Below are 10045 nucleotides of genomic sequence, written 5' to 3'. Positions count from 1 at the left end.
AGTGTAGAGTTGTTGAAGGAAGCACCATAAAGCTGAGTGTATAGTGTACTAACAAGGCGGTGCCAGCTGTAGTACATTCTCGGCTGATAAAATGGGGTTTTACTGTATTGTTTTGGGACATTAGTTATGCGTATCTCAAGGATCAGGAGTTGCAGAAAATGAGAGGTGGCGGCCCTGTTGAATTGATTTACCAACGCCTTATACCTTTTTATTCATTCGGGGCACTGTCATATCAAGTCACCCGCTGACAAATGTAGGGAGCAGACTGAAAGAATCACACAATGGAGAGAGAGATAACAATCTATCCTATAGGTCATATATCACACCAAAGCATATTTATTTTCATTTCTGACGCCTTGTTCAGTCACCCGAGGTGTCAGTAAGATTTATATTCCCGTTTCAAATTCAACATTCACAGATTCTTAAGTTAAACCACTTAAATTAATTGTGATATTTGTCATGAACTGCTAAAGATTTTAAAGGTATTGGACGTCAGGGTGGATGCAACGCGTGGCCACACCTTCAGAGTCAAGAGCAAGAGTTTATTCTTCTATGCACTCAGTGTAAGAACAACTGCGGAGAAAAGAAGGTGTTCGAGGTTTGACGTACGACCTTTAAGGTGAAAACAGAACATGACCGACTGAGTTGAACATTTGAGTTTTTAAGGTGAGTACCAAAAAGTCTGAAATAGGTAATGATTGTTTTTCTGTATTTTAAATATCCACAGAGCAGTGAGTCTTGGGTTCGATTCCCAGGGGAACCACATACTTGGCGCCTCCAGGGGCCGCATGTTGCAGCAAATCTGCTGTTAACCATATGTGGGATCAATAAAGTTCAATAATAATAATAATAATTTATGTTATTCCAGTCTTGCAGGTAAGAAGAAATTCAGCAAAGCATGGATTGGAATTTCCTTCAAGGTCTACTCAGTGGAGTCAACAAGTACTCCACGGCCTTTGGACGCATCTGGCTCTCTGTGGTGTTCGTGTTTCGATTCCTGGTCTACGTTGTGGCTGCTGAGCGGGTGTGGAGCGATGACCAAGGGAACTTCGACTGCAACACACGACAACCCGGTTGCACCAACATCTGCTACGATTACTTCTTCCCCATCTCCCACATCAGGCTGTGGGCCCTACAGCTCATCTTCGTCACCTGCCCTTCATTCATGGTCGTGCTACACGTAGCCTACAGGCAAGAGCGGGAGCGCAAATACAAGGCAAAGCATGGTGAGAAGTCCTGCCTGTATAAAAACCCCGGCCAAAAACACGGTGGTCTCTGGTGGACTTATCTGATGAGCCTGTTTGTCAAAACAACCTTCGAGGTCCTGTTTCTCTACGTGCTTCACTACATCTATGACAGTTTCAAGCTGCCCAGGAAAGTCCAGTGTGACGTAAGCCCCTGTCCTAATTTGGTGAACTGCTACGTTTCGCGACCCACCGAGAAAACCGTTTTCACATACTTCATGGTAGGGGCTTCTGCTATATGTATTGTGCTTAACATCTGTGAGATATTGTACCTGATTGCATCTCGTGTGGCAAATCTCAAACACCAGGGCAGCGTGCACACCTCGTCCAGGAAGACCCACGCTGACCTGAACTATGAGGGATGCAAGTCTTCTCTTCCCTTTTAACTACATTCTCAGCTCTATCTAGTCCTGTCAAAATGTCATATATATGCCACATATTTTACCCATCTTCTGTTATTCCATATTAAACACCAATGAATACATGTAACTCTTACTGCACCTCAGCATATGTTGCTTGCTTAATAATGAATAAATGTAAAAACTGATATCAAGGATGCAGTGATTGTTTACTTTTCGTATACTTTTGGCAATAGCTCATTTAAAAATGTTACTAACAACTGTCCAAACAAAGAAATCCAAAACAGTAACAATGGATTTTATAGTCTAAAAATACTCACTTGTGTTTGCTGGCGCCATTTCTCCACCTGATGGCACTAAAGTACCATTACACTAAACAGTTTGATCATGGTAGTACTGTAATCCAATTTTATATCCATGAAACAGTAATGTCTTTAGTACTTCAAGTCCAGCACTGTTATGGTGTAGTTTTGCAATTTTGCAGTTTAAAAAAAAATTAATTTATAAGGTTACGTTTATATTAATCGTTCATCTGTACAACACTGAAACGGCACTGCTGTTTAATTCAAATCAGTATTCAAATTTCTCATTTTCTTCTGAGTTTACATGAAGAGACAGAGCTGAAATTAGGTTAAAAAGTAGAAGGCAGTCTAAACACATGAGTAGTGACATAAAAACATGTAGAATATACGCAGAATGTTGCTGTCTGAAGAAAGGAGCCAAATGGTGACCTTTAACCTTTGAGCAAAACCAGACCAGACCAGTTTATGACAATACCTGTCACCTTAGACTACAAACTAATGTATGTATACAGATAAAAGAAATAAGTCATGGTCATGGTTTAAACATACAATAATGCATTTAAGTATTTAACAAAAATGTTTGTAAAAAGAATAAATAATACTTCACAGTACTGCTCATGTAGGGGGAATACATTTACTATATAGTGCCTTTTTAAGTGTCTCTCTTTGTATATAAAAAAATGTTGACTAGAAATAGAGGGGCTCTGACTGAAACTTTTGCACAGTACTGTATGTTTGGAAACATGCAACTCAACATTCCCTTTTAGCTACAGTAAGTTTTCTGAGAAAACAACACAGTTTTTTAACAATTGTGTTGAAAACCTTAATAACACTTGCAGAAACCAAAGATGTTAATGTTCAACATTTACAGGTTTACCTATTAAAAACGTGATTATATTGCAAATATTTATAATTTAGAATAATCCGTTTTTCCCAAAGATTTGTTTTGCTTAGGCAACAGCGGTGATGCCCGCAACCCTTTACCTACTGTCACTGTATTCTTTGTGATTTCACCACAGCTCTGATCGGGTATGTTATTAAAAAAAAAAAAAAAAAGCCTGCTCCATATGACACCGTATTTCCGTATTCATCACACCTGTGGCTGTCTTCTGCAGAGATGTCAAACCTCCACAGTCCGACGAGAACATTTAATTTCAGAATAAAAGCATTAAACGCTCCACGTCGTTATATAATATATTATCAGAATAGAATAGAATAGCTTTTGTTGTTTTTGCCGTTTTGTTTCATAACAGCAATACAACATGGTGCGCAGCAGTGGCAGAAAATGTCACACAGACGACAAACAACAAACATTAAAAAGTATGCTCTGTTCTAAAAATAAAATCATAAAAATACTGAAAAACAACATAATCATATATTCGTTGAACTACTGAATATAATTTCCAGAACAAGCGTATTTTTCTTATTATTATTTACCTTATTATTATTATTATTATTAATAATAATAAAATACACACCATAATATAACATTACCTTTATTGGGCGACATTGCTTGGACTAGTCACCTTCTTTTGGGATCAGATTGCGTCTTATTTTGAAGGGCCTGGGCAGAAGTTTCGTGTACAGTGCGTGTCTCCGTGTGTTCATAATACACAGTGTCAGACTGGTTTGTCTTGCTCCGTAGACGTCGGAGGACCAGCTGAGTGTGTCCGCAGTGACGATCAGTGTAAACGGATGGTGACCTGACAAACATGCCTGGCACAGGTAATAAAATCGCAGGAGAGGTGGTAAAGTTTGCACTTGCAGTTTGTTTGTGTGAAAGTTTGTTTGTTTGGGTGGGTGCGGTAGGTGCCGGCCGTGGCACACCTGTGTGGAGATGATGAACTACTATTTGATATCATTGGAGATTATCAGCTGCAGCTCTTGCAGTTTAACATCAGATCAAATGTTAAAAAAAAAAAAAGTCACTGAGGTTTATTTTCCTCACTCAAACAAAATCTTTGCTAGAAAATCAGTGAATACCAATATGGAAGTCATGGTGACCTCTTGAGAACCAGTATTGATGATGTAAACATGTCCAGTTTCTTCTATTAGCTTTGAATTATTTATTAAAAAACTATGATCTATTCACTTTTCAGATGATGTCACACATTTGGTAAATTAGTCTTAATTAAAAGCTATTATTATTATTATTATTATTATATCAAAATTGAAGCTGACATTTTACACTATCGTAGGAGAGTTCTCACCATGTCATCGCCAACATCTTTTGTCGGAGCGTGTGTTCAAATCCTAATTGTCATCTCTGTGCACCTGTGTAAAGACTTAAACAAAGGGTGCCACCAAAAGAGCAGAGGTCGGATCAAGGTGGATTTGTGTTTGTGCAAAAACTGACTCATAAGTTAAACACAGAGAGTTTCTACATTAAAAAAATATTAAAGTGTAGGTGTGTATAATTTGATTTTACATGACTCATGTTCTCGAATTTAGCCAAAACATTTACAGCAAGAACAAAATCACTGCGGTACTTTCCAAAAGTATCCAGTGTCCCCTGTGTATACAGAGGCTGGTTGCATTAATGTTCCAAATTGTGAGTGCAATACAGAATGCGTTGTGAAACTCAGATAAATAATTGACACAAAGAAAACTTCATTATGAAGTGACTCCATTAAAATTAGATCTGTCGGATGGAGTTTCAGTGTGGACAGGCTGTGCTGTAGTTATGTGCTCAGCAGCTAATCATTAATGCGGGTAACATCTCTGGTGTCTTTGACCTCGCTCTTGTGAGTTGAGGATCAATGCTAACTGCACTGGACTGGAGTTTGAAATGAAATCACATCACTGCAACTCTAAAATGTTTGTAATTCCTGATGATTTACTGCAGCATCTTTAACAACAGTTTTTTTTTTTTTGTGCTCTCATCAGGATTGTGTTGTTCAGACCTGGAGGAACCACAGGCCCTGATGAAAATGGGTCTGACCATGGTCCTCATTGGTCATGTCAACTTCCTGTTAGGAGCGCTGGTACATGGTGTGGTTCTGAGACACATTAACCTTCATAAGCAGGCCAGGGCCATGGAGTACGCTATCTCTAACGTGGTGGCCCTCACCTCTGGCCTGCTGGTGAGTCTGTGACTGCATCGCACTACGGAGCAGTTCCAAAACTCAATCATATGTGCAATCAGTAAAAACAAACAGTTTTGACATGCCTGTCAAAACAATCAGAACACACACACACCCACACCAAAACACAAAATGATTGGAATGACGGCTTGTCTTTCAAGTAAACAGAAGAAACATGTCAAACATTTACAAACAACTAAATCAGTTCATTTTTTTGTACAGTTGTTTTGTTCATTTTGTTTCGGTTTTACATTATTCCCCTGCAGGGCGTCGTCGTTGGCATTCTGGCTATTGTGTTGTCCAAAAACAAAAAGAAAAGAGGCCTGGTTGGTACCACTTCTCATTCTACTGCTTCATTTGAATAATTTAAATATCTGACTTTCCAAACACATCCCTACTCCCTCCCTTCTATGACATTCTTACACCCAGATTTCCATTTGTCAGTCTATATCAGGGGTGTCAAACATACAGACCGTGGGTCAAAACCGGCCCACTCCATGAATTCTGATGGTCTTTTTTAGCTTCTGTATAGACAGGTGTCTTGACCTCTACCCTGCAGAGCTGGAAAAGTCTTCTTTTGTTTTACCCCACCCGTGGCAGTAATGCAGCATGACTTTTCCTTAATCTTTATTTAGTCAGTTGTCGGCTGACTAATGAGGCAGACAGTGCAGTTGAACAGAATTACAAGTCCTTACGACACCTGTAACGACAAAAACCCCACCCAGATTCCCTTTGTTTCCGTGGACAGCTGAGGACTAGACAAGGGCAGGGCCATATGCTAATCACAGCACTTCTGGCTGTAGATGGTAATCATACTGGGCTGGAGGTGCTGTGATGTCTGATCTGTTATTTTTATCCTTATCAAAAGTAATGTGTCATATTCAAAGAGTAACATTAGATAAACTGTGGCCTCCAGTGTCTTTCTGACTTTGGCTGTTTCTATAAGGTTCTCACTGCATTCTGTCCGACAGACGTGGTCGCTCTTCACATTCAGCCTGGCGGCGTCAGTCACGGCGGCGGCTTCAGCCGTCGGCCTCCTTGTATCGATGGTGAGGGCCATCATTCACGGGGGGAAGAGCCTCCTAACTCACTGCCGCTTCCCCGACGCCATAGGTTACTCCAGCATCACCAACGAGTGTCCGTTTGACCCCACGCGTATCTACGTAAGTTGTTCTTTCCCGACACATAAGAGTGACTAAACACTTCCCAACAAAAGGCTCTTGACTCCCTGAGCCGTTTCACCCTGACACTCACTGTGGGTATTAAAATTCCCATGGTTCTCTGCTCTGTGTGATGTGTATCAGATCATCAACACCCACTCTCTGTTTCCACTGCCGAGCACTCTCGCTCTAAAAAGTACCGTTCCTTCTGGTAGCTAAAGATGCTAACCCTGTTCTCCGTCCGTGCCCAGAGTACCACCCTGATCCTGTGGCTGCCCCTGATCGTGACCTGCGTCACGCAGATGGTGTTTTCCGCTCAGTGCCTTGCCGTCTGTGTTCGATTCCTGGGCCTGCCGTGCTGCCCAAGCGGAAGGACACACAAGCGCCATGGCAGAGCGGTAAGATGCTGCTTTCAGCTTTAATGCTAAAACACTTACTACTACTACTAATTTTCTTTTTCTTTTTTGAGAAGATCAGGAGAATAGAAGCGGCACCCTCTAGGTATACTGAACAGCCCAGGAGCAACACTGAACCTCCAACACGGAATACTGAAGCTCCAACACTTAGAGCTGCACCTCCAAGACAACAGCATCATCATCAACATCATCATCAGAAGCAGCATTATCAGCAGCAGCATTATCAGCAGCAACACCGAGCTCCCCCGCCTTCGCAGAATCCTCCCCGTCACTACCGTAGTCTTCCCCCTCCAGAGAGACGACCTCTGTACCAGCCGTACGCAGAAAGGTCCAACAGAGAGAGGACAGAAAAGAGACCCAGCGGTCAGCAAACAGCCCCAGAGGAACATCAGCTGCTGGAGAGAGGAACTCTGGAGAGAAACAGCTTTTGGATTTAGCCACATTTGACAGGTCAGATGAAGGTTGAAAGACTGAGGCTTCAAAGTACTGGACGTTACAGTTTTTAGCCATCGAGACGGGACTTTACTGTTCAGTATTTTTTTTTTTTAAACCATGAAGTGGAACTGAATTTTTAATCTGATTAATGTAATTGTTGTGTCTTTTATACTGTCAGTGCTGTGCTAGGTTAAATGATCAACATTGAAATCAGATTACATTGCGAGTTGTTTACATAAAAAGTCATTTTTTACGCACTTCCTGTCTGTATTGTATAAGTGAATGAATGAGATAAGAAAACACACACACTGCGGGGAATTGAATGAACTCATTTAGATCAAATCTAGAAAAACTACTTTTAAGAGAAACTGTTAACGGCTGAATCTATTTATTTTCATAAACAAATAAAGATTTTATTTGAAAAAAAAAACTCTCACCCTTCTTTTATTTCAAGCGAAACTGAACTGGGACTAAAAGAGAAAATGAATTCAGCAGCAGTGACCTGACGGGTAGGACTGGTTACACACAGACTTACAACACACACACACACACACACACTTCAGCTACACACGTTGATATCCTGAAAAATTCAGAGATGCCAGTCACACAAGTGGATTCAAAACACATATATTTAAATTTCAGATTCAACAGAACAAACATGGCATCCTCTTGTGAGGTTTTCATGCAACAGAAAAACAGGAAGGGACAAAGAGAGGCCAGGGAAGGATGGAAAGAAGGAAGGAAGGAAGGAAGGAAGGAAGGAAGGAAGGAAGGAAGGAAGGAAAAAGGGGCTTTTTTTAAAATCCAACACAACGTGCCAGTTCATCAGAAGGCAGTGAGAATATAAAAGGGTTTCTCTGTTTTATTGTGGGGCAGCAACTGTTGTTCTTTATCCTACCAGCAGAAGGCAGTGACATTATAGGATTCCCCGAAGCAGAGGCGCAGCTGGTTAGGAAGCTCCTGTAAAACTGTATCCCAGATCAGTCTGGTGTCACGTGGGTGCAGCTGCTTCTACTACTACTAGACTATAGTCGGTTGCACACATTTCAGTCTGTGATGTAGTAAAATACTGGGCTTCAGAGTTTGAAAAAAAACCCTATCATTAACTATTTGAATGTTATTAATATGTATGTACACAAAGTAGTGTGCAGAACTACTGTCTTTAAGCAGTTTTTAAAAAAAGGAAAACTAAATAGTGGTAATTGTACAACTTATTATACTATTACATACACCATATTCCCTATGCTTTAATATACTGTTTAACATTACACTAAACAGCCATGTTTAAAAGAAGAACTTTTAAAATGGATTTGAAGAGAACAATATTATTGAAGCAAAGCTTGGTAAATACTTAAGACAAATTCATTAAATTATTACCTTTATGTAGTAGAACTGACGAAACTTGTCTAAATGCGCCCATTATTTAAAAATGCTAAAATAAAGATAGGCATTTAGCTAATTGTAACTCTGTTTTAATTCAGCATTAGCTTCTCTTCTTGGAGCCCAGTTGTTTCTAATTTCACAGACAGAAGTGTGTTTATTCTCAGACAGAAGGTGGCGACACATGCTTTAAATCACACTTCTATGGTAGTAAGTGACACTGCTGCAGCCAGTGACTGTTTACATGTGCAGGAAGATGGCGTTTGTGATGCAGTGTTGGTTGGAAGTCAGACCTAAGAAGTTTTCATACGACGTTTCGGAATAGAGAATCAAAATGGCTGACGTGAGATTGTTCCAAAAATTCCTTAAACTAGGCAAAGTTAAACACTTCCCGCGCATGCCACATGTATGAGCAGACTGATCTGGGTTCTAAAAGCATTTGGCCGAAGAGTGATGAACGAGCCCTTAGTGAATTATCCCTGTCTGTCGTTGGAAAAAAAAAGTGGATGGGGAAGGGCGTTTGGAGGTGCTGAGGAAGCTGCAGAGCTACAAAGAGACACAGCCGCCGTGCGCTTGTGAACGTTGTCGTCATCTGGTTTGCAGGAACATGCAATATAGAGACCAGTTACTTTACTCCTCGTCGATAAAGAACGTTAAAATACGTACAAATCAAGAAACCGCACGACATGGTAATACTGTAAAACCTAGCATCGAGCATACAGTGCATCTGCACACGCGCAGTACAAGTACTCACAGTCAGACCAAGTGCACAGCCACGCTTTTTAAACTCAAACCATATGTGCTACTCGTGCCATTGATCAGATGCATTATGGGACTTATTTCACAAGAATTTCATTTGTTTTCTTTTTTTTTGTTTTTGTTTTGTTGCTTTAACGAAAAACCACAAATTCTAAATCGATTCTCCCTCTCTCCGTCACTGTAAACTGGACCACGGTCGTTCCAACAATGAAATCAATGTAAAAGCACAATCATAAGAGTAAAAATAAATAAATAAAACAACGTCATGGAGGAACATCATATGTACAAATTAAAAAAAAGAAAAAAAAAAGAAAAAAAAAATGCAAATAGATACTAACAAAATCCATATGGGATCTTAGGCCTTCTTTTTCTCAGTGAAACATCATATAGCAATAAAATCCCAGTAAACCTCACAGTCACCTCTGACTCTCATTTCTCATTCATATCACAGTTGGAAGCTAAGCTACATAATACTGCCTGTCGATGCTAAAGTGTGCGCACCGTTGGTGAAGACACATGCACTCCGTCTTATGATAAATATAGACATACAGTATGTACATGATATACATGTGCTGTGGAAGAGACACTGAGTAATTAAAAAAAAAATCACAAGCTCTCCGCAAATCTGAAATTCCCATGTTCCAGAAAAAGAGATCTGCCAACGTTATTGGACGCCTCTGCTGACTCTCTAAATGCTTCAACTCTTAATATTCTCCAAATATACTTATATATAAAAAGAAATCTCTTATCTTTAGTAAAATCCTTCCTCCACTCTTGCGCGCAACAGAGTAAAGATGACATGAGAGACGAGAACCATCATGCATTGATTTGAGTGACCGGTTCGATAGCAACAGAGAGGGAGAGGAGGAAGGGGCGTGGGGCGGGGGGGGGGGGGGGGGCGCGGTGA

General features: G+C 40.4%; 3 protein-coding genes across 3 annotated transcripts in view; 2 read left to right on the top strand and 1 right to left on the bottom strand.

Annotated features, from left to right (window-relative positions):
* Positions 1-29: 29 nt before the first annotated feature.
* LOC103394192 (gap junction beta-3 protein-like) lies at positions 30-1709 on the top strand. The gene has a single exon (XM_008331388.2). It carries the CDS (start codon positions 899-901, stop codon positions 1628-1630), a length of 732 nt encoding a protein of 243 aa, XP_008329610.1. The 5' UTR covers positions 30-898; the 3' UTR covers positions 1631-1709.
* Positions 1710-3475: 1766 nt separating this feature from the next.
* LOC103394193 (transmembrane protein 54-like) lies at positions 3476-7422 on the top strand. The gene is made up of 6 exons (XM_008331391.3): positions 3476-3630; positions 4792-4988; positions 5255-5314; positions 5960-6151; positions 6400-6546; positions 6621-7422. Exons 1-6 carry the CDS (start codon positions 3618-3620, stop codon positions 6999-7001), a joined length of 990 nt encoding a protein of 329 aa, XP_008329613.1. The 5' UTR covers positions 3476-3617; the 3' UTR covers positions 7002-7422.
* Positions 7423-9744: 2322 nt separating this feature from the next.
* The window catches only part of LOC103394251 (hippocalcin-like protein 1), a 39395-nt gene continuing 39094 nt past the window's right edge, over positions 9745-10045 (bottom strand). Inside the window, exon 9 of the mRNA XM_025065341.1 lies at positions 9745-9763. Coding sequence (XP_024921109.1) covers positions 9745-9763 — 19 coding nt within the window. The remainder of the gene's footprint in view (positions 9764-10045) is intronic.

Source organism: Cynoglossus semilaevis, chromosome 18 (assembly GCF_000523025.1).
Source record: "Cynoglossus semilaevis isolate Cse_v1.0 chromosome 18, Cse_v1.0, whole genome shotgun sequence".
In the NCBI taxonomy this organism is placed as follows: Eukaryota; Metazoa; Chordata; class Actinopteri; order Pleuronectiformes; family Cynoglossidae; genus Cynoglossus; species Cynoglossus semilaevis.
This window is presented reverse-complemented; position numbering and strand designations above follow the sequence as displayed.